The sequence below is a fragment of the Xyrauchen texanus genome, chromosome 40, assembly GCF_025860055.1.
Source record: "Xyrauchen texanus isolate HMW12.3.18 chromosome 40, RBS_HiC_50CHRs, whole genome shotgun sequence".
In the NCBI taxonomy this organism is placed as follows: Eukaryota; Metazoa; Chordata; class Actinopteri; order Cypriniformes; family Catostomidae; genus Xyrauchen; species Xyrauchen texanus.
This window is the reverse complement of record NC_068315.1, coordinates 33852074-33873563: the sequence shown is the minus strand read 5'-3', so window position 1 is coordinate 33873563 and position 21490 is coordinate 33852074. Positions and strand designations below refer to the sequence as shown.

The 21490-nt window shown below is 37.1% G+C and overlaps 1 protein-coding gene across 2 annotated transcripts; it reads left to right on the top strand.

Moving 5' to 3' along the window:
- Nucleotides 1–2530: 2530 nt before the first annotated feature.
- LOC127633857 (proteasome activator complex subunit 2-like) lies at nt 2531–12730 on the top strand. Of its 2 annotated transcripts, XM_052113210.1 has the most exons (11): nt 2531–2669; nt 2962–2994; nt 6803–6865; nt 7081–7167; nt 7255–7300; nt 10980–11077; nt 11171–11239; nt 11365–11432; nt 11557–11611; nt 12303–12389; nt 12484–12730. In XM_052113210.1, the coding sequence occupies exons 1-11, from the start codon at nt 2622–2624 to the stop codon at nt 12562–12564; spliced, it is 735 nt and encodes a 244-aa protein (XP_051969170.1). In that variant the 5' UTR covers nt 2531–2621; the 3' UTR covers nt 12565–12730. The 2 variants fall into 2 exon arrangements, with proteins under 2 accessions (XP_051969170.1, XP_051969171.1); XM_052113211.1 differs by lacking the exons at nt 2531–2669; nt 2962–2994 and adding an exon at nt 6363–6512.
- Nucleotides 12731–21490: the final 8760 nt, after the last annotated feature.

Below are 21490 nucleotides of genomic sequence, written 5' to 3'. Positions count from 1 at the left end.
AAAGAGATTTCTTCATACATTCAATTCCTTTGCAATGTAAACACATTTGTGCTTTATCTTAAGCCTGACATGCTGAAAACTACTCCGTTAATGATTTCACATTCACAATTATGAATGACATCCAAATCATGTACTGTACATGACATTTCCAATCCAAAACAGAGAATTTTGCCAAATGGTGTATAGTTTACCTTGGATTGGTACAAAGTTTTATTCACATTTACATTTATGCATTTGGCAGACGCTTTTATCCAAAGCGACTTACAGTGCAATTATTGCAGGGACAATCCCCCTGGAACAACCTGGAGTTAAGTGCCTTGCTCAAGGACACAATGGTGGTGACTGTGGGGCTCGAACCAATGACCTTCTGATTAACAGCTTAACAGCCCTGTGCTTTAGCCACTACACCACCACCCTGAACTGCTTGCTGATGAGTGCTGCTGGAATAATCCATTAGGTTTCCGCATAGCTTCTGAAACTTGAGTCCTGTGACTTCCACCTTCATCGATTTGATTGCTCAATTGACATTGACGTTAGACTACTGAGCATGCTGAAATCTGGCCATATCTGATTATTGGAGAGGACTTGTCCCTCTCAATGTATATTGCAGTTAGGGCCCTGCCTTGGAGTACCATAATAGTATCGTGAAATATGAACATGATCAGTCATTTTACCATGGCATTATGAAATCTACTGTGTTCCGCGAATTCTACAGAGTCCTTGAATAATAAATTACATGCGACTTAGGGCAGCTGATGGCGTTTCTGGTGCCCCCTAGGGTATGATCACTCTACACAGACTGTGATGAGTATAGTCTAATGGCTTATTAGTTTCAACAAAACCAAATTGGCTTTGGCTGTACCTGACAACTCCTTCAGTTTATGTAAATATTCTATAAAATAATTTGAAGCAACGCGACCACTCCCATTATAATGAATAAATATGTCTACACTAGTGGTACACGATGTCGGAAATGTGGCAGCAATCGAGTATTATTCTTTTGATGAACTTACAACTAAATATATGGAGTGGACTCTTTATCTGACCTGAGATAATGGCACTTCGTTGTTCTGGGGAGAATTAAAAATGGCATTTTTTTGCTTCCTTGAAGGGTACTCCAGCAGGAAGTGATGCTGCTCAAAAGCTTGTTCAAAACAAAGTGAGAAAACTAATCTTTTCTCGGAGGGCTGTTCCCCAAGACTGTTAGCGAAGGGTACGTTCATACAGTAATACCATGTTTCCTTCAGAGTACCCACTTCAAGGGTTCTGCACATCATAGTGAGCAGGCAGGGAAGATCACTTGCAATTGTTATCCGCTCCCGATCTGCTGCAGCGCACTCTTAAAAGCACCTCCATCTACTTTTCCTTAATACGCCAGCGATTTACAATGACATATCACGATAACACATTTTATTTTATTGTGAGATTATAACGAGATGTTAATTTGTTTTATTTAACTATTTTAATTTAATTATTAAAATTTCTCTCCTTTTTCTGAATGACCAACAGTGCACATTTTGCGCCCCTGCTGCCCTCATTCTCTGCACATCACTGTCTGTTTCTCACCCACATCCAGGGCTGGACTGGGAAGAGAAATCGGCCCTGGATTTTACATGGCAACTGGCCCAACTGTTGAGCGGGTGGGGGGAGTTGAGACAAACGTTATTGAGCGGGGTGAGGGGTGTTCGCTGTCCCTTTCTGCATATGGCGGCGCCGTTTTGTGGTCCGTTCTGCATAACGCGGCAGAATATTGTTGCTTATCGCGGCCCATTCGGCAAGTTTCGTGGCCGAATCACCATCGTGCTTGGTTCTCCCGATGGCCATTACGCCCCTGATCAGCACAAAAGTGCGTTGACCCACTGGGAAAATGCTCGGTATGCCAGATTACCAGTCCAGTCCAGCCATGCCCACATCTATCATATCGCTTTTGAAAAAATGTATTTAAGCACCAACAGTCGTCTGGAATACTTTTATGTTGCCCTTATGTGGATTTTGGAGCTTCAAAATTTTGGCACAGATTCACTTGCATTGTATGGACCAACAGAGCAGAAATAGTGTTCTAAAAATCTTCATTTGGGTTCAAACAGATGAAAAAAAGGCATATCTGGGATGGCATGAGAGTGAGTAAATAATGAAAGAATTTACATTTTTGGGTAAACTATCCCGTTAAGCTGATATTTCGGAGAGGTACGGAGACGTTCTATATAGTAAACAGGAGATCATTTCAACCACTAAACACATTCTTATATTCTTGTCTTCAGAGCAAAAATAAATAAATAAAAATAGAAAATACAATTTTAAAAGTTTTTATATAATGTCAGAATAAGAAGGAAAACAATATCGGTGCTCGTGGACACACGGTTTAAAAAAATACATTAACACACGCTTTCGAGCAGTCATCTACGAGGGTAAGATGATTAAAAAAAAACATACACAAAGGCAATTTCCTTTTCATTGAATTTCACTGTATTCCTTCGTGAACTGTGTGTATATCTTACAAAAGTGGGCGTCAGTGAAATAAAAACTGAAAGTAGTGGTGAAGGTGATCTGCGCGCACTACTAAACGACTGCAGGCCAACTTGAAAGACTCATCTCATTGTTTCTGACAGTTTGCGTACAATATGTCTAAAACTAAAGCACTGAAGGTAAACACTGATAATGCAGTAAAGGTAAGTTACTTTAGTATTTTATTGTATTATAGATATTATAGTAAACGCGTTTAAGGATGATGACAATATAAATAGCCTATATCGATTTAAAATGGCTTTTCTAAGATGTTTTAAAGGGACGTTTGTTTGGTTTTTGAACATAAATTACTGCTAGAATTATGTCTATGAAAAATCGAGTCACTCTTCCTCGTCCATAATGTTGAAAGTGAAAGTAAACACGGAAAGCACCTGAATGAACGATCATTATGTGGGACAAAGATATATAATTGTACTACTTTTTTTCTTTATCCAGATTGAAAACTACCGACAGTCACTATATAAGCAGGTATGCATATTTATGTAATTCATTAAGTATTGCTGTACTGTATTGTGTATGGTAATACACGGTCGATTGCCTGTATCATGAAAAATGTATGTCACACCGCAGAAAACGCACTTCCTGGTCTTTTGAGCAGATTTCTTAAAAAAATACTTACAGTGATAATTAATTGTGATACACACTTCTAAAGCCTGACAAATATGCCATTTAAAAGCAAAATTAGCGTCTTTACTACTTTACCAAACTATTGGTCTGCATAAATAATAATATTTTACTTTAATATAATCATATTGAATATTCAATCTCAATAACGATTTCGGTATAACAAGTTAATAACTGAAATCAAAATAAAGTATTACCTTTTTTTTCACGTTCTTTCCAGTGGGGTCTCATGAGGCTAATTTCTAGTGGGGCACAAACAGTCACTTAACCCATGAATCTGCTGTAACCGAAAATTCTCCGTCATTTGTCGTTTTTTTTTTTTTTTTAAGCATTGACGAATAATTCCAAATGCTGTCCATCATTTTGACAGATAAAAAGAAACAAGAAAATAATTTTAACCTAGTGCATCAATTTTGACTTCACTCTCTCACACACACTCCTGCTGAGTGTGTGTAGGCTACTGTGTTAGAGGTCTGCACGGGACTGGATGTTCCATCGCGCTCCCGCCCGCTCCTGCAAGTTTCTATCACGCACCCGAACACTGTTACATTATGTTTCCGAACTCTCCCGTTTCCGAAAACCCACATTTGATTTTCATAAAGAGCAAAAGCCACACAAATAGACAACATGTGTAGGCCTACTCAAATAACTTTTTGAAATTATCAGATGACTTGTGAAAATGACGCCAATTTGACTTGCCTGATGTTGGTTGCTAAATTGTCCATTTTCTAGTCTGAGTTTCACATCCTTTGATGACAGTGCTTTGCTCTGCCATTCTTCTAAGGCCGTTGACTACCTGCCTGCTCTAAATACTGGATAATTTAATAAACAATCTGTGTGCACATTTATGTTACATTATAACAATTTTGAGAAATTGTAAGAAATATCATTCGTTTATTTGTTTATCTATTTATTCAATTTTCAGGCTCTTAAAAGAGCCTTCTACTCGGAAATGTAATCCTGCGCTGCAAGAAATCTAATCGGGTCCCGCGGGTCCTGCAGGACTTCAATGCAGAACTCTATGCTGTATTAAGATGTGTAGTAATAAAAGGTGCCATCGCTATTTCCACCTGGTAACCTGGTATGTGTTTCTTTTCAACAATTGTGTTATGTTGAGGAGAGATTTCATGACTGCATACATCAGTCATTACGTCAGTCAGTGCATGATAATAAAGGGTAAAAATGTATCATCATAAAAAGAAAGCTTAAAAAGCAGAGTTTCTTCCAATAATATACTTGCATTTAATCTAGGCACAAACATTACGTTTAGGGCAGAATTGTCAGTTAAGTTAGAAACCTGTATAAACTGAGTTTCAGAGATGTGTGTGCGTCTTATCAGACGCTTTTTGTTGATATCAGGCACACTGAAAAAGTTCTGTGAACCTGCGCATGTATGCACTTTTTCAAATTTTCTGATCGGATTCCCTTTTTAAAGACACACGTAACCAGCAAAGTTTAAAAACCTTGTTTTTACTGCGCAGCGGTTGATTGACAAGTAGATAATTTACCCTAATTTACCTCTATCAAAATTACCTGTTTAAATGACGTCACTTTTTTCTCACATCAGCCATATTTATAACCATTAGTGGAAGGAAGCAGGAGTGGAGAAACACCCATGAAACTATATCAAGAGAAACATCAAAAATTCCTTTACATCAAAAAATCCTCTAATTCCCAGGAAAAGTGTATACAGGTCTGAAACCAACACAAATATTGCCAGCAACCTTTGTAATGCCATTAAAATTGATGATACATGAATGTAGCCCTAGTACTTATAAAATTAAAACAAGTATAGATAATGACAGAAACTCATTTAATCAGAGGGACGAATTTAGATTTTTCTAGTGCAATCTCTGAATATGATGCCATGAACAAACATCTCTAATAATTTAATTTCTGCATACACAAAAAAAACCTCCACAAAAACATACACATCCATGTGAAATCTCAAGTGACCATGAAAGCAAACCAGAAATATCCAAATTGTCTAAGACTGGGCAAGCATACTATCGCTCTAACACGCATCAATAGCATAACAAATCTAATCAAAACGAAAGACTGAATATTTTGCAGTTATTGTAATCTAGTACAAACCGATGTATCAAGAACAACTCAAAGCAATGGCATACACTTCATTGAAATTATGAGTTCACTACTCAGGTCTGCACTTCTGAGGACTGTATCAGGTTGACATATGATCATAGCTTTTGATTTGCTAAATGGCAATGGCAAACATACCCCTAAAGCTATCATTAGACGCTTTATGCACAATGGCATTACATTAGGCTTGTTCAAGATGCCAAATGCCTCACCCTGAAAGTAGATGGCTGCAGTCAGGGGAGTGCAATATGTGCTGTCAAAAGTCAGACATTTCACACTTCTCGTAGTGGATCAGACACCTTTGTGATAACAATGGCAGATATCGCGGGATTCACGATCATGCACTGTTGCTGATAAAGTGGATATAATTTAAATTATGTAGCATTAAAATAAAAATAATTATGATGAAAAAGACACCTAATGCACCTGTTATTTATATAGCCAATAAGCCATCAATTTTTAGTTAAATAAAGACACATATTTTAGATATTTCAGAAATATTAAAAATATCACATATCCCATACAGATATCACACTCAGATATCACACCCAGTGTTGGGAATATTCACATATAATTTATACACATAAATCATGCTATTAGAGATAAAAAAAAAAAAAATCAAACATTTGAAGAGAACGAAACATTATGGATATTTAAGCCAATGAGCATTATCTTTTGTCAGCAAGTCACTTCCAATCATGCCTAATTGTTAGTTCACCCCAAAAATTTAATTATCCTATAATTTAGTCATCCTCAAGCCATCCTATATGTTGTATAAAACTTCTTTCAGCCAAACACAATCATATTTATATACAAAAATATCCTGGCTCTTCCCAACCTTTAAAATTGTAATGAATGGTACCTTAGATTTTGAAACCCAAAATAGCACCATCACATCCATCAAAAAAGTAATTTATACGGCTCCAGGCAGTTAATAAAGGTCTTCTCAAGCAAAGTGACGCATTATTGTAAAACAAATCCATATTTATAACTTTATAAACTATAATCCCTGGCTTCCTGTAACGGCCGTCGGCGCGTTCATGAGAGAGTTGCGTTCCGGCGTATGACGTAGGCGTAGTGTAAGCTGCCGTGAGAAGTGACGAACGCGGAAGTGCAGAGGATAGAAGAAGCTGGTGAACGCGCGGACGGTCATTACCTGAAGCCAGTTATTATAGTTTATAAAGTTATAAATGACCCACGGTGATAGAGACGGGATTCTCTTCATCCTGTTTGATCTTATGTGGCTGTCTTTTTTATATAAGGTATATAAGCTGTTTGCAATCAGAGTTTGTGCGATATTTTTGTGAAAAGTTAAATTTACCAACACCACAGTGTAAATGAGTCTTAAAAGAGCAGATGCCATAACAATGACAGTGATCTGGGAAATATAATAAATGATGTCAAATCCTAAGTTTGTCCTGATCCACTGATCCTGATGGAAGTTTAAAGAAGCTAAATCTCCAATAATATTTTGGAAACCACAAACCGTGTTTTTAGGCTCCTTTTGAGCAAAGTGACCATTGACCATTAACTACATCTGTTGTGAATGTAGACTGAAGAACTCTTCTCTGATCACATTCCTCTGAAGATTTCACAGCTTGACAACCTGTTGAAGGTACATTCACATTCATTCATTTGTCAAATGTTTTTATTCAAAATTGACTCACAGCACATTCAAGCTGCTCATTTATCAGTGTGTTTCCTGGTATTCCATTTCACGACTTTGGCTTTATTACACATGTTGCCAGTTAAGCTACTGTACTTTTTCTAAAATGCTGAACAAACAGATTACTTCTGCAAAATAATTAAAAATGCTTTTTATGATTTTAGGGGGATGAGTTCAGTATCACTGACCTCTCAAATCTCCATGCACCCCTTGACATTCCCATTCCTGACCCACCAGTGCATGAGGACGAGGTCAGCATCAACTCAGAAATAATCATGCTTGATGGAAGAAAAAAAAGAAACAAATTCTTTTACATTATATTTTTAAATATTTAATAGGATATGGAGACAGATAAGAATGAAGATGATGATAAAAAGAAGAAAGGTATGTTTTCATTTTTTATGTTGAGGAGATAACATGGAACATTGTGCATTGATGTGAATGTGTGTATGTGTATGTGTGTGTGTGTGATTTGGAGTGTGAGAGAAAGAGAGATACAGAATTAATTACTGGAAATATGTTCTTTTTGTTTTAACCTCATACTTTTGCAACACAATGATTTAAAGGGTAGATTTGAAATCAATTAAATTAAATAGTAATCAAAATAAATAAATACATTTACTGGAAGTTGCTTACATCTTTCGACATCTTCAAGCTGCAATTGAAGCCACTAAAGACTCTGTTGTAAAATTCCCAGACACATCTAGTGTGCTTTTTTTAACCTGCTTTGCTTTTATCAATGATGGCACTGATTCCCACTCAGTTACAAATGCAATGAGGTCAATAGGCTGTCTATTATCACTATCTAGTTGCATCTTCATGTTACGTAAATTATGGGTTTGAAGGTTTAAAAACATATCACAACAAAAACGAAAACAAAACATTTTTCAAAGTAATTTTAATTTCCAATTGTAATTTTTTTTTTCTTCAGTTTACAAATGTTTGGTGTTTTCATTTACATTAATAAACTTGTGCTGTAGGGTTGTTCCAAACAGAATTTACAATAAAAATTACTTAAAATGTGAGTTCTAAAACACTGTGGCGGGTCACAGTCCTCGAAGGGAATAAGGGGGGATCACTATTGAGCTGGATGCGAAGAAAGTGGCTTCTTTATATTTAAAGGAATGTTCCGGGTTCTAGAGTTGGGGTAATCGAGTCTGAGTCACAAGTCCAATTTTCGAGAAGCTCGGATGCATTTTTACTTGGACTTGACTCGGAATGTCCATGACATTTCTCATACAATTAAAAAACACAAGACAGAAATTAATGAACACATCTCTGTCTGCCTTTAGAATCAGAATCAGAATAAGCTTCATTGCCAAGTATGCTTACACATAAAAGGAATTTGTCTCAGAGTCTTTTGTCTTTGAGCTTCCAGTGCACAGCAATATAAGAACAAATACAAAAACAGTAGCAAGACATATATAATAATAAAACATAATTATACACATATGTACATACACACACAGACATACATAGATACACACATACACATACATAAGAGCAATTCTAATACAAATCTTTTTGTACAGTGCAAAATACAAATATTTTATGTACAGTGCAATTTTATTTTCTTTTTTTTCTGAAGAATGAAATGGCAGACGAGATAGATGTGTTTGGTAGATGTGTGTGCACAGGCACACTCATCAGTCAACCAATATGATTGAATGTTACCTCAGAGACATCTGTATAACATCGACCACCGAGGGTTGCTGGCACAACGAAAACATAAAGACGGGTGTGTATCAAATGTAATAGAAACTAACAAGGCAGTTTAACACGATACGAGACCTGACGAGTGGTAAAATTGCTCGTGGCGTTTGTGCAGCCAAATTGGGAGAGACAGCAGACAAATTAGGGATGGGCGGATCGATCTAAAATTATCGATACATCCGATACTGTTGTTGTGTCAAAAATGTCGATCCTCACACAAAAATATAGATTCTAATTAATTTCTTTATTTTTTAACTAGGGACATTATTATTTGGTTACCACGAACCATAATCAAAGTGAAATAAAATGGATTAGGCTATATTAGTTAGTATTTTGCAGGATGGGAAAGGTTTCTTCCTGCACTCATCTTAACATTCATAAATGCTGAAAGACACAAGCAGACAAGCGCTTGCGCCGTCACAAGACTCATTCAAACAAGAGGGATCAGTGCCTGTGACCGTTGTGACCAAATCTGACCAAATAGACGCACGCCCGCTTACCTTTATACGTATGTTTGGGGCCGGGACATGCAATGATAGATAATTAGATAAACAGTTTCTGGTGTGTAGTCAAGAGCATATATACGTCGTATCCCCTCCTGTCTGTTTTAGGATTTTGCGTATGCCCGCCTGAAATAAGTGATGATATGTGTGGTCGCCAGATCAACAAGTAGTCTTTTGACCAGGAACATTTTCAATCTAATTCGCAATGCCGTTTGAATGCACAGTTGAGTGAATTGTGTTTTATTATTATTATTTACATATATCACTCTTAGGTTCCTAGTACCCGCATGGGAACAGGCGACATGACTAGCATGGGAGCAAGCCCGACAGCCCGGCCTTTTCTCTCTCTGTTTCTCGCATAGAGTTTAACGCTATAGATCGTCGGGGAAGGTCTCCTTTTTCATTCCTATTCTTTGAGGGGGAAAAGGCTCTGCGGAGACCACAACCTGCCCAGACTGGGGGGAGGTAACTTGTGGTCAATATACACAATATTGGGGGTTGTCAAACCACATGGGGACATGGTGCGGTGGTAGATCCTGCCCCTTAAGGGAGGAGTTACTATAGACACGGCGACCGGCAGGGGCTCACTGGGGCAATGCGTACTTGCGCAGCCCCCGGGGCCAGCTGTGTGCCAACACGTCTGTGCCGAGAGGGGCCTCATTGGGGAGTACCAGAGCTGGCAAGGGGAGTTGTCCTGGGAGGCAAAGAGATCACCTTGCCGAACCGGTCCCAGATCAGCTGGACCACCTGGGGGTGGAGATTCCATTCTCCTCTGAGCGTAACCTGTCGCAACACGGTCCACCGTTGTGTTTTGGTTGCCAGGGATGTGAGTGGCGTGCAGCGACCTGATTGGGGGGAGGACAGAAGGTTTCAGTCCAGTCCAACGCGGCCCGGGAAAGCATGTCGGCCATCTGCGCATCAGACTGGGCGGGCTGGCCCGAATGCGGCAGCCGAGTCGCATCTTCAGTGTCAGACGCCTGAACGCTCCCCAAATGAGCAGCGATGTCATCATCAAGAGCTGGATCTAGGGAGGAGGCAAACTGGCCGTGAGGCAAGCCGCCGTCGTCCCGAGCACAGACGGATGCAAAGGATCCGGATGCCAAGGGGTGGGTGGTTTGTGGGGCTGTGCCCTGTGAAACCGAGCCCGCTGCCATCCCCAAATCGCCTCCATCGCCAGCTGGGTTGTCCTCAATCCCGTGGGAAGAAGGAGCGATATGGGGGGGCTGCTGGAGTCAAATAATACATTCGATTTAACAGAAGAAATACTGTAAGTGCTTCACATTTAAGCTTCACATTTCACATTTAAACCACATTTCTGTGAAAACCCTCAAAATTGGGACACATTCACTTCCATTGTGAGTGCCTCAATTTTAGCTTTTTTTATGACAAGGAGGAAGGAGATTAAATTCATTTCTGTGGTTATCAACATTATGCAACCAATGCTTTTGATTGAGCTTAATTTATGTTGAACCTAAGTTTAAGTGTATTGTGATTCAAATATATTATCTTTTACTCCCTTGTTCTTATTCATCTGCATTCGACGGCTCTATTTTCATTAGTTTCCCCAACTTTCCAGCATAATGAAGATGAACATAGTGATGGAAAGAGAAAATGTAGAGAAAAAAACTGCACATTTGTAAATCATTTTGAAGGCCTCAGGGCCTCAGTGCATCTTCATTCTGCTGGTGGGTTAAATGGAACAGATACGATACCATTTGATTATGGAGATTGTTGCAGGAGTCTGCTTGATGGACTCAGATTATTCCTGAGGTTTTTACAACTGAAGTAACCTGCTTACTTAGCATACTACTATAATCACGAATGAGTAGTTCTCGTTCTTGTTGCAGTTCCCAAGTGCGGCTTCATCAAAAGAAATGAGCGAATTGTGAAGTTGCTTGATATTGTAAAACCAGAGATAATTGCTCTTAAGGAGACTTGCATCACAGTAAGTGTGTTAAAGGGGCTCATTGATTAATTTGAAATATTTTTCCAAGACATTTTATGACAAATTATGATCCATACATGTTTTCTCATTCAGGTCTCCTGCTGGATTTCTCATCTCATCCCCAAAATAGAAGATGGGAATGATTTTGGAGTCGCAATTCAGGTAACAAACCCTTCTAAAGCCCAAACTTGCCTTTCAAGATCGATGGTTTGACATCTATATGGCATACAATGTTTTTGATATGAAATCTCAAAGGGTATATTTAACAAGACTACTCAATGTTTTAGGAAAAAATCCTTGAGAGAATTAATGCTGTGAAGACTAAGGTGGAGGGTTTTCAGACCAACATTAACAAGTATGACAAACTTGTCTATGGTCATCCTATGTTCACCCTCTCTGTTAGTTCAATTATTATGTATCACGGCCCTCATTCACTTATTTCACTGTTTGATTCAGGTTTTGATTTTGTTTATATGCAGGTACTTCACAGAGAGAGGCGATGCAGTGGCCAAAGCCTCCAAAGAGACCCATGTGGTAAGACAGACAGATATAAATTATTTTATTGATATAAAAAAAAGTTTGTTGATGTTTTGAAATTCAAAATAACCCTCAAGCTAAAACAGCAATAGATCTTCAATAGAGAAAGCTGCTGACATGAGTGACAAAACAATTAAACATATATGGGTCCAGTTATTATGACTGAATTTCACATGACAGTCATCAGAGGATTTGAACTATTAAACACACATAATCAAATGATCTTTTATATCGATATGGTCTTAGTGAAATGTAGCAGTGGAGCGACTCAACGTGTTGATCAGATTTACACACTGAAATAATCCTTTAAGGAAAACAATTTAAACATTGCTAGTTGAGGTGTTCTACACTCTTAAACATGAAACATAAGCTAAAAAAAATACTGGCCTTCAACTCCATCCATGTCTGTCATTCACTGAGCTCAAAATCTCAAAACAATTGAATGTTTCCCTTTTTATTTACATTTATGCATTTGGCAGACACTTTTACCCAAAGCGACTTACAGAGCACTTATTACAGGGACAAGCCCCACTGGAGCAACCTGGAGTTAAGTGTCTTGCTCAAGGTCACAATGGTGGTTGCTGTGGGGATCGAACCAGCGACCTTCTGAATAACATTTATGTGTTTAGCCCACTACATCACCACCACTCTTTTTATGCAACTATAGTATTGACTTTTCATTCTACAGATGGATTATCGTTCTCTAGTGCACGAGAAGGACGAAGCGGCATATTTCGAGATCAGAGTGATTGTCCTTGATATACGTGGATTCTACGTGAGTTCTTTACATAGATTTGTGTGACAGATGCAGATATTTTTGTAATTGTAGCCATTGTAGTGTAATAACTGATTTGATACATTTGTCGTAGGCTGAACTTTATGATGTCATCAGCAAAAACCTGGAAAAAGTCACAAACCCCAAAGGAGAAGAGAAGCCATCCATGTACTGAGACAGATGTTCGCTGGTGCAAATTGTATTTTAGAGACAAGTCATACAGACAAAAAAGGACATAGGTTTCATAGATTCAGATTACTTAACATGTTTTACAACATTCAACGGAAACATCCTCAATGCTGTTTGAAACGCTGAAACATATTAAAGAAACAATACTTTTGCATGGTGTGTTTGATTATTATTGTGTTGGTGAGTTAAATCAGACACATGCTCTATAAAAATCGATCAGCACACGACTGAATTTAAAGGAATAGTTCACCTAAAAATGTTTTTATTTGCTCATCATTTACTCACGCTCATGCCATACCAGTGATACATGTGTATGACTTCTACTGAACAGAAATATTTTTAGAAGATTTCCTCAGCTCTTTTGGTCCATACAATGCAAGTGAAATAGTACAAAAAACTTTTTTGAAGCTCAAAAAAACACAAAGGCAGCATAAAGGCTATCCATACGACCCCAGGTTAAATCCAGGTCTTTTGAAGTGATATAATGGGTTTGGGTGAGAAACAGATCAATATATAATTCCGTTTTTCCAATAAATGATCTTCTCTGCCCAGTAGGTGGCAATATGCATAAAGAATGTGAATCACCAAGAACACAAGAATCTTTGAAAGAATCACAAGCAAATATTTGGAGAAAATTGTGCTCATGGGGGCTGTTTGAAAGTGGAGACTGATCACTTAATATTAAGTATAAGGATTTAAATATTTTACTTTTTATCATCCTCACATATAATTTCAGAAGACATGGATTTAACCACTGGAGTCTTATGGATTACTTTTGTGCTTGGAGCTTAAAAATTTTGGTTCCCATTCACTTGCTTTGTATGGACCAAAAGAGCTGGGATATTTCTTCCAAAAATCTTTGTGTTCAGCAGATGAAAAGTCATTCACATCTGGGATGACATTTCTGGGTGAACAATTCTTTTAATGGGACGTTCAAAATTTCACCATCAGTGTTTCAGAAACAACAATTTTAACTGAATTCCATAACAGAACCAGTCATTTTGTGTTATTAAAATAAAGGAGCAAATGTTTACAAAAACTTCTTGATTCAACAAACAACAAACAAACAGATAGTCCCACCCCCCAGCCATAGGTCAGAGTCAATAGCCTAGTTTCCATCCACTTTGAGCTATTTTGTTATCGATTAAGTGATAATGTGTAAAAGAAAATAAAAAATTTGGAGTCTTTTGAATCCGTTTAAATTCAAATGGACTTTTATTGATAAAAATGGTGTGCTGATATTGGGTCTATCACAGGTTACCACCGTTACCGACTCGAAACTAAATCGTTTATGGCCCTGTGTAAAATCAGGGTTTATCATCATTACTGATATTCAATAGTCTATTTTGAACAATCTAATATAATCTAAAGCATTGCTATCACAATTGCATTATGTCCCGCATATTTATCCAGAAAATTTTAATGACCAATTGAACTTAATTGTCATCTAAAATAAATTTTAGCTTTAGCCTAACCCTTCAATTTACATTTTCTGAAAAAGCTTAGCAAATGCAGTCCGAGGTAAAAAGTAACCCTTTTTAAATCTTACTGATTTAAAAGATTTCACATTTTAAAAAAACTCGATATTGTTGACTTGTGTAACAAATTGCTTATGATGTTCCTCATTTGTAAGTCATTTTGTATAAATGACAGTGGCATTGGCCAAGGTGCAAGAGTTGAAGTAGCAAAGGTGTAAGATTACGCTCCCAAAGACCCTCGCCCACCAAAGCAAAGAAGCGTTTATAAGGTCATCAGCAAGAAGCTGGGATAGCCTATATCTGAAGCTCTTCAGATATAGGCTATAGAAGCTCTTAATATTGCAGTTCAAATTGTTACCACAACAATAATATTTAAATACAGTTTTTTTTTTTACTTTTCATACTAGAAATCGATGTCCTGGCAAATGTAGTAATAATTTCAAAAGTATAATGTATTGTGGATTGTCAGCAGATATGAGAAGTGATTTAATAGTCTACAAATAGACAGATGAAATTGTTCATTGTACCATGGTACCATTGTGATGTTGTTGCCATTCATTAAAATTTGATCAAGTTTTGTGATTCTTCTGCCCTCTGGTGTGATTTCACTGTGACACAAACAAAAAAAGAGAGTTGATTAAATTAAATGTTTTTAAGTAATAACAGAGCTTGGAAAACTCATAACATAATTGACACAAGTACAGAAAAGCAAATGCTTATAGCTACGCAATTTGATTCACGCATCATTGTGTTCCAAAGCATATCACGGCGTGTTGTCTTTCAGGTCAACTGCTGTCATGGTGGAAGTAGGTTTCGCTGCACTGGCCGAGCATCAGTGTCTGTATACTTGTGTAGAGTATGTTTCCATAGAACATGGATATTTAAAATCTGTCATGATTTACCCTCCTCCTGGCATCCTAGATGTGTATGACACAACACAAATTAAGATTTTTAGAATAATATTTCATCTCTACGAAAGTCATTAACAATGATAGATGTGGGTGAGAAACAAATCAATTATTTAAGGATTTTTTTTATCATAAATTCTTCTCCCCATTAGGGGTAATATGCACAAAGAATGTAAGATTAAAAGAGAGTAAGAGAGTAAAAGAAGAATGTGAAAGTAAATGTTAAAGTGGAAATAGAGCAGGGAGTAGAATTTATTAAAATAAATTTATAAACAAAAAGACTCAAAAATGTATATGTTTCTCACACACACCTATCATATTTCTTAAGAAGATATGGATTCAACCACCAGTCTCTTCTGGAGTACTTTTATGTTGCCCTTATGTGGATTTTGGAGCTTCAAAATTTTGGCACCCATTATCTTGCTAAGATGTGTATAGCTAAACTACCCATTGCCAGAAGCGACAATCCCCTTGACTACTGGCGCATAAACAAAGACCGCTTTCCTTTTCTTTGCGGATTGTATTTATCTGCCTCAAGCACCAGCACAGAGAGTGAGAGACTGTTCAGTGCAGCATCTCATGTCCTTGAAGAGAAACATATCACATGTACTTAAATAGAAATCGGTCGAATTTGACGTGTATAGCAATTACATTACACTTGAGGTCTGTCGTTTACAGTTGAGGTTGGATTTATTTCAATTACTGCTGTTTTGCACAATAATTTTCACTTAAAGTGGACATACGTTTACATAAACTGAACAGAGGCCCTCTGACATCTGCCTGTTGTTTTAATTAAAATCACTGATGCATATTCAAACTTTTTGAAACAAGCTAGCTAAGTTCATTACTTGATTGTTGTTTTGCATATAATAGTTTTCTATTATGGGCGTGGAAAATGGGCCTTATTAGAGCAGACGCGATAACAATGACGGTGATTCCTTAAATATGCTATTCATGCCATAATCTTTATGTTGGCTACACCTACAAAACACACTAGAACAGTAAAGCTGAATAATTCTGAATAATGAACAATGATTGCTATTTTGTACAAATCAAATTCACATTGGCCTACTTTGAATAAATTGTACACAGAAATCAAACAACAGAGCTAGAACATAAACCAAGCAACTGAGCATTCCTTGTGTTGTGAAAGGCGCTATACAAATAAATAAATTAATATGGTTCAAAACTTGGGAATTAGGATCTGTTGTCATTACAGATAGGACGGAGGACAAATCCAAGCGGCTCCGAGTGGCCATTGCCGTTTCATTGCTCAACGGGCATGTTAGTGATTGGTTAGGATTCTCAACCGCTGCAAAAACACATTGTAAATAGAAACTATTGACAGGTGAGTGGCGATGCCAATCAGAGGATGGAGACACAACATCTCTTTTGGTGGTGTGTAAATATCCAAGAATTTTGGTTGAAGGTTCAGAGTTTTGTGTGTGATGTATTAGGCACTCAGGTTTCATTTTGCCCCAGACTCTGTATTTTGGGTGATGGGGAGAATAGACACATAATAGTTGGGTCCTAACCAGTGTCATGATCACCAGACAGATAGATAGTTTTAAGTGGATGGAGGTCAGCTGGAGCACCCTTGTTTTGGGAGTAGTGGTTGGAGATGGGGAGGGTGGTGGCATTTGAAGAAGGGTAATTTAGAAGACTGGGGAAACGCATATCTCGCGTTCCCCTCGTGAAGCCAAAACAGCGCCAACCCGCATCTCAAAATAGCATTCTGAGATGCTATTCTTCTCACCACAGTTGCACTGAGTGGTTATCTGAGAGTTATCATAGACTTTGCCAGTTCAAACCAGCCTGGCTATTCCCTGTTCACCTCTTTCATCAACAAGCCATTTCCGTCCACAGAACTGACTATTTGACAACGGTCACTGTATTTTTTTTGAGTACCATTCAGGGTAAATTCTAGAGACTGTTGTGCGTGAAAATCCCAGGAGATCAGCAGTTACAGATATACTTATTCCAGCCCATCTGGCACCAGCAATCAGGCCACGCTACAAATCACTGATATCACAACCTCCTACAAATATATATGTGTGGGGGCCATAACATCTGTTATAGGACTTCTTGTTGTTCTTCAAGCTAATCGACGACAGTTATGTATTTAGATTGATACACATGGATATTTTGTTTTGGTGTGTATTTTTGTGAGGTATTTATGAATTTGTGTGTGTTGTATATGTACTGAATTGCTGTGTATTGGGTGTTTACATGAGTCATGAATTCAATGCATGCGGGAAAAAAGGGCTTTGAAACTTTTGCTGAATATTAATTGGTATGTTGATGTGCTTGCAGTTTAAAAGCTTGTAGATTTATGGTTGAAGGCTCTTAATATCATTTTTGTGAAAATTATTGGTATTATGATGGTTCTTAAGCTGTTGCTCCCTACAGTGTTTTAGATTTAAGACCTTTTGTGTAAATAAAATTGTTGTTTACAAATTGTGACAGTAAATTGTTATCTTCTCCCATCTGACTTGCATAATACACCCCTCTCTATTTTTTTCCTTTTCTGGAAAGTCATTCAAATGTAATAGTGGATTTATTTTTTTTGGTGCACGTGTAAGTGAAAATAATATTTGCTGCGATCTCCCATTCACCGGTGTTTAAGTTTTCCCTGCAAACTTTTACTTCCATGTTCCAAAACCCTGAGTGTGAAAAAGTTCTGTACTGACCAGAATAAACATCCAAGTCGTTCAACTTGTCCTCACCCCCCACTTCCTCTTTTAGTAAGAAATAAGTAAAAATCAAATTGCTCTCATCAAGGCACTTCACAGGGACTTGAAAGAGATAGTCCACCAAAAAAAATGTAAATTGTCTCATCATTTACTCAACTTAATGCCATCCCAGATGTGTATGACTTTCTTCAGCAAAATCAAGCTCAAGAAGAATATCTCAGTTATGTAGGTCCATACAGTGCAAGTGAATGATGATCAGAACTTTGAAACTCCAAAAAGAACATAAGCAGTGGTTAAACTCATCTACTGAAGCAATGTGATGGTATGGGTGAGAAACAGATAATTGATTATGTCCTTTTTTACAGTAAATCAACACTTTTCGGCTGGTCAAAGATTGATAGTAAAACAGGACTTTGGATCGGTTTCTCACCCACATCTATCATAACGCTTTTTATTATGTAGATATAAAGTCCTTTTTGGACCTTCTGAGTTCTGTTCACCATTCACTTGAATTGTGAGGACAAACAGAATTGAGATAGTCTTCTACAAATCTTCATTTGTGTTCTACAGAACAAAGAATGGGATGGCAAATGAAAGATTTTTTACCGACAAGTGAGGGGTGGAGGCCCGAATTTGAGAGGAAGCGGCCCGACTTTGTTTTAGTTAATGTACAACATTTTCACAGTGTCATTTTATTCAGCCGTATTTTAATTAATTATCCAAACTCTTTATGTCAAGTGATCATTTGTCATTTGGGGGCTCGAACCAGCGACCTTCTGATTAACGGTTAAAGCACATGCTTTAACCCACTCCACCACCACTCCACCTGTTTATAAAGTGCGAAAGATACCTGGGACATTTCTGTTGAGATGTATGCACATAATACAGCTACTTTCATTAAACAATTCATTATTTACAGTTTGATCATAATTGAACTTTTTGCTTAAGGACCCAGTATATGCATTTGACAAAGTGGTGAATTTGGTCTTCAGATTCACAACCTGACCAATGATCCTTCAACATTGGGGGGTTTTTATCCAGAAAATGTGATTGCCGCTTTAATGATTCACAGGTGGATGGATGTCAGTGGTAAAGTAATTTGTGTCCTCTTTAGGGCAGTTTCTTTCATCTGTGTAACCTGGCAGCTTGGTGTAAATACTTCAAGCAAGATATTTAATTATATATATATACCCAACATATAACCAATGTCACCTAAGAATATCAAACAGTGTTTTAAAAATATCAACCAGAATGAAATTTCAGAATGAAATTTGCCCCAACAACCCATAAAAACATTCATTCCACATAACGAGAGAGAGACAATCCACTCACTTAACATATCAATTTTGACATGTGAGGAAAAATAGATTGCGTGTCAAAACCAAATTATAAAGACCACATTCCAACATTAGTGCAACAATCAAACCTTGAACTTCCCCCAGAACTAAACAAACAAGCGCATTTAACCCATGCATGACAGCGCCAACCGGCACTCATCCCTCTAAACTTTGTCGTCGGATTGCTCAAGTCAGACAGAATTACAAAACAAAAGATAATCTATAAAACAAACTCCGGCCAATAGGCAGAATAAACACAAAGAGAATATATATTCATTCACTAAGCTGTCCTGAAGGTGTGCTACTCCAAAAAACAAACTGCAGCTGCTAGGCAGAACCAGCACAAAGAGAAAAAAAGGTGCTCAGTTTCCAGTGAGACGGCCCATTAGGCTGCTACATGAATGCAACAAATGATCTAATCAGTCCAATGCATTGCAAGAAATACTCCACAAAACAAACTCCAGCCAATAGGAGGCAGAAGCACACAGAGCATGCAGATTCATCTACAAACTGACCCGAAGGAGTGTTACTCCACAAAACAAACTCCAGCCGCAGTTTCTTGCCTGGGTAAAAGCTCCTTCTGGAGATGTATTATTTGGTATGTTTGTACAGCAATCTGCTCCGAACATAGCACGTACTCCTTTATCTGCTAATAACCAATTCAGTGCTTGACAATTTTGCCATGCCATTTTACTAGTGGATGCTAATTGGTCTCCTAATGCCTCCAGTGCCTCGTCAGTATAGTTTATAAATTTCTGTTGGTTATAGAAAATATAATTAATCCATTCTACATTTTTGTTGGGTGTAACTCATACGAATACTGACTCAAAGCCTGATTTAATCTCATCTCTAGCTTTAAACTTTTGAGGTATTCCCCTTGGTTGTCCAATTGCACCAGGTAGACATTAGGATCTGGGGTGTACGCTCTTTTCGCCCTTGCTTTTTTGTGTACTAAAGGTTTTGGTGCAGTTTGGATTTCAGAGGGATTCCATACTACCATAGTTATTCCTTGTTTATACAGTAGTTTTTCAAAGAAAACTGAAAATGATGTGATTGATCTGATTGTTCCTCCTGCGCTCATTACTGCTGGTAATCAATACTAATTTGCCATTTATAATGTGGATTCAAATTTCTCTGGAAAAGTGGATATCACTTTATGATTTTCCAGAATGCCATCAATGGGGTTCAATGCCCATGTCTAAATTAATGCCATCAATGGTGTTCAATACCAGTACAATACAATTGTTCTGAGGGTCTACATTTAAATCCAGCAGCTAACCACTGAGAGTAAATATTACAAACATATGGCAAAGTTATAAAGTTACCTATTGGATTGGTTACTCCCCCAAGTTAGTGCAAAGTGCTGATTGAGTGTCTATTTCTATTACTACTATTTTAATTTGCTATAGTTAATACATGAAAGTGTAATTTTAGAGGTATAATAATGATGTTAAATGATGATGAAACATTTGGAAAAAAATAATTTGAGTCATGAGAAATTTAAAGGACGTAGTGTATTTTATTGAGGAATTATTTCAAAACACAAGAAAACAGATATGTTTTTAGATATGTTTGTCTTTAAGACTTTATTATGTTTAAACTTTTACTTACTATTCTGTTAGTTTAAAAACTTGATTTATATTATTTTATTAGATAGATTGGAAGTTCTTGCACCTGAGAAAGTGTAAGAAATGGAGAAAGTAGTAATAACAAATTATTACTTAACAGTAAAAAAGGGATTATAATATATTAATAATAAGATAGGTGTTGTAAATGTAAAGCTCTGCATAAACAGAAGGTTGTCGAAAAAGACATTGTGTTCTGTTTCATTAAAGATTTGAAGGTTATTTGTATGTTGTTTGAATGGACAGAAAAAAGTAAGATGAGAGTAGTTTTTGTTTTTAAATGGTGTGAGATGAGAAAGTTTGAAAGCAGTGAATATAATCGGTTATTATAAATATCACTATTTTTAATGTTGAAGAATAAATTAAATATATAATTGTTAGATTCTATAATGAAAGAAGAAATAGCTATAATGAGATTAGAATCAGTATGAGGGAGTTTCTAATCCCCCCACCTTCTCACTCTCAGTCTAAAATTGATAAGTGCTTGAAACAGAAACACAAGAGCAGATTTTGAAGAAATATCCATAAGTTGTTTTATTTAATTTTATTTTGATTTTATTTGATTTTTATATGTAAAATGATGTGCTTTGACAATAATGTTAGATAGAGTGATGTGAATGAGTTCAATCAGCTCTCCTCATCAATGATTAAAGATTTTATATATTCAGAGGGCAATCTAAAGTTAAGGGTTTATACTGAAGACAACAGATTAAGTTGAAAATTCATCTAAAAGAATAAATGTAGGTTCAAAAACTATCTAGAGACTATTATTGAATTAAGGTGATGTTTTTAAATTAAGATTCCTAGAAGCTTGACAGGGCTTTGTACTGATGTTAGGCCCCACCATGATAGATAGTTTTGTGAAACATTT

Coding starts and splice junctions, on each gene's coding strand:
- LOC127633857 (XM_052113210.1), top strand. CDS start 2,622: ATGTCTAAAACTAAAGCACTGAAGGTAAACACTGATAATGCAGTAAAG. Junction 2,670..2,961: donor ACACTGATAATGCAGTAAAG/GTAAGTTACTTT, acceptor TTCTTTATCCAG/ATTGAAAACTACCGACAGTC. Junction 11,078..11,170: donor TTAAGGAGACTTGCATCACA/GTAAGTGTGTTA, acceptor TTTCTCATTCAG/GTCTCCTGCTGGATTTCTCA.